The sequence below is a fragment of the Microtus ochrogaster genome, unplaced genomic scaffold, assembly GCF_000317375.1.
Source record: "Microtus ochrogaster isolate Prairie Vole_2 unplaced genomic scaffold, MicOch1.0 UNK77, whole genome shotgun sequence".
NCBI lineage: Eukaryota > Metazoa > Chordata > Mammalia > Rodentia > Cricetidae > Microtus > Microtus ochrogaster.
In genome coordinates this window covers 770,307-772,507 of record NW_004949175.1, presented here as the reverse complement: position 1 = coordinate 772,507, position 2,201 = coordinate 770,307, and the positions used below count along the sequence as shown (strand labels likewise).

The window sequence follows — 2,201 nt, the reverse complement described above, 5'->3', positions numbered from 1 at the left end:
CTCTCTCTCTCTCTCTCTCTCTCTCTCTCTCTCTCTCTCTCTCTCTCTCACACACACACACACACACACACACACACACACACACACACACACTAATTTAAAAGAGTCTTTCCTCGGCATCCTGCTTGTGACTGGGAAGTTGTGAAGAAGCTCTAGTCCCCAGGCTGTATGTCTCTAGCAGAAGCCAAGGAGGAAGATTTCCAGGGTCTGTTTGAAGGTTGATCTGAAAAGGATCCCATCTCCAAGCAAGGAAGGTTCTGACCCTGCGATTCTACACTGCATGGCGGTGGCAAGATGGATGTCTTAATACAAGCGACTTGTGTTCTTGTGGGAGGATTTGTTGTCGATGAACACACAGGGGCAGCTGTACACAAGCCCAAGAGCACAGGGCGCACTCATGCTGCACCCCTACCCCATCCATACTTACCCCATCCGTGGAGGCAGCAGACATCAGCAGTGAAGAAATACTTCTCTCCAACAGCTGCAGTGACAGGGAAGAAGGGCTCAGTGACACCCCAGCAGGGGGCAAGCACTCACCCAAGGTGCTCCTGTCTGAGGATAACACTGAATCTAAGCTGTCTGCAAACAAACACTACATAGAGAAACTGTGGTAGGTGACCCCACTTCTCCTTCCTACGAACTGAAGGCAGCTCTTACCACATCTCCTTCTTGGCACATAGAGTTTGCCACAAGGCAAAGAAAAGAACACACATGTACCCTGTTCCAGTCTCAAATAGACACACAGAATCAGGCATGAGCTCCAGGTCCCTTTTCCTACCTTGACCTTTACAGTACTCTTGGGTCTCGTGGGACAGTCCAGAAAGACGTGCAGGCTCCTCTTTTGAAGCGGCGACACAACCAGTCGAGAACAGTCCCCACAGAAGAGGCCCCTAGCGTGTGAGGGGACATGGGAGTGCAAGTAACAAGGAGGGGGGACACATCAGAAGAGTGTACAGCAAAGAGATTCCTCTAAACATAGGTGTTTAGTGACCCACTAATTCTATAGTCAGAATTAAATTATTGGAACCAGACAAAAGCAGTCAGGGACTGGACTATTCTGATGGATTAAAAGTTGGGAGCTGCTGAGGGGACCCTTGGGTACACCACGAGGCCTTTATTCATGAGGAATATGGGGGAAATGCAGCCTTCCAGGAAGTGAAGGGCTCACCCCTCCAGCAGGGCAAACTTGCTCATCAACCCTGGCCTCTTCACTCCCACACTGATTTCACATGAACCCACGCTGCCTTGCTTCTTTGAAATAAGGCAGAAGTGTCTTGTGTACACACAAGGCCAACAACCAAGTAGGCATCAATAAGATGTATGCTCTTAGTCTCTTTTAAAATTATTTTATGTATATGGATGCTTGGCCTGAATGTATTCTGTCCACCATGTCACTCCTGGCACCTGAATCAGAGCCCCTGGAACTAGTCACAGACGCTGTGAGCTGCTGGGAACGCAGCCTGGTCCTCTGGAGGGCAGCCCACGCCCTCAATTGCTCAGTCCCACTCTTGGCTTCTAGGAAACAGACAAGTGAGGAGGACACTCTCTGTGATGTGACACAGTACACCGGGAGGCAGAGATAAAACAGTACTGACAGGTGTGCTGGCTAGCAGTACGACAGCACGGCACAGACCAGTTATCTGAGAGGAAGGAGCCTCAATTGAGAAAATGCCTTCTAAGACTGGGCTGCAGGCAGAAGGGCATTTTTCTCAATTGGTGATGGATGGGGAGGGCCCAGTTCATTGCTGGTTGTGCCACCCCTGAGCTGATGGTCCTGGGTTCTATAAGAAAGCAGGCTGAGCAAGCCATGGGGAGCAAGCCCATAAGCATCAGTCCCCTGCACTGGAGGTTCCTGCCCTGTTTGAATTCCTGTCCTGAATTCCTTAAGTGATGGACTACAATATGTAAGCCAAACAAACCCTTTCCTTTTCAGCATGTTTTTGGTCATGGTATAATCACAGCACAGAAACCATAGCCAAGAAAAATAGTTAGCCTTGACCTCAGCCCAGAAAGGTAATAAAAATGGGCAGAAGAGAGATGTCTATTGACAGACGATGCTCACAGTCCTCTGGGAAAAGTCTGCAAACATGCCGCGTAGCTGCTGTATCCCCGGGAAAGTCTGCAGGACTCCTAGGACATGCCATGCAGCTGCTGTGTCCCCGGGAAAGTCTGCAGGACTCTTAGGACATGCCATGCAGCTG

General features: G+C 49.9%; 1 protein-coding gene across 1 annotated transcript in view; it reads right to left on the bottom strand.

Annotated features, from left to right (window-relative positions):
• Spidr (scaffold protein involved in DNA repair) overlaps positions 1-2,201 on the bottom strand; it is a 213,039-nt gene that overhangs the window by 5,004 nt on the left and 205,834 nt on the right. The window contains exons 18-19 of the mRNA XM_005370370.3: positions 779-890; positions 428-481 (exon numbers count right to left, since the gene is read on the bottom strand). Of these exons, the coding sequence (XP_005370427.1) occupies positions 428-481; positions 779-890 (166 nt within the window). The remainder of the gene's footprint in view (positions 1-427; positions 482-778; positions 891-2,201) is intronic.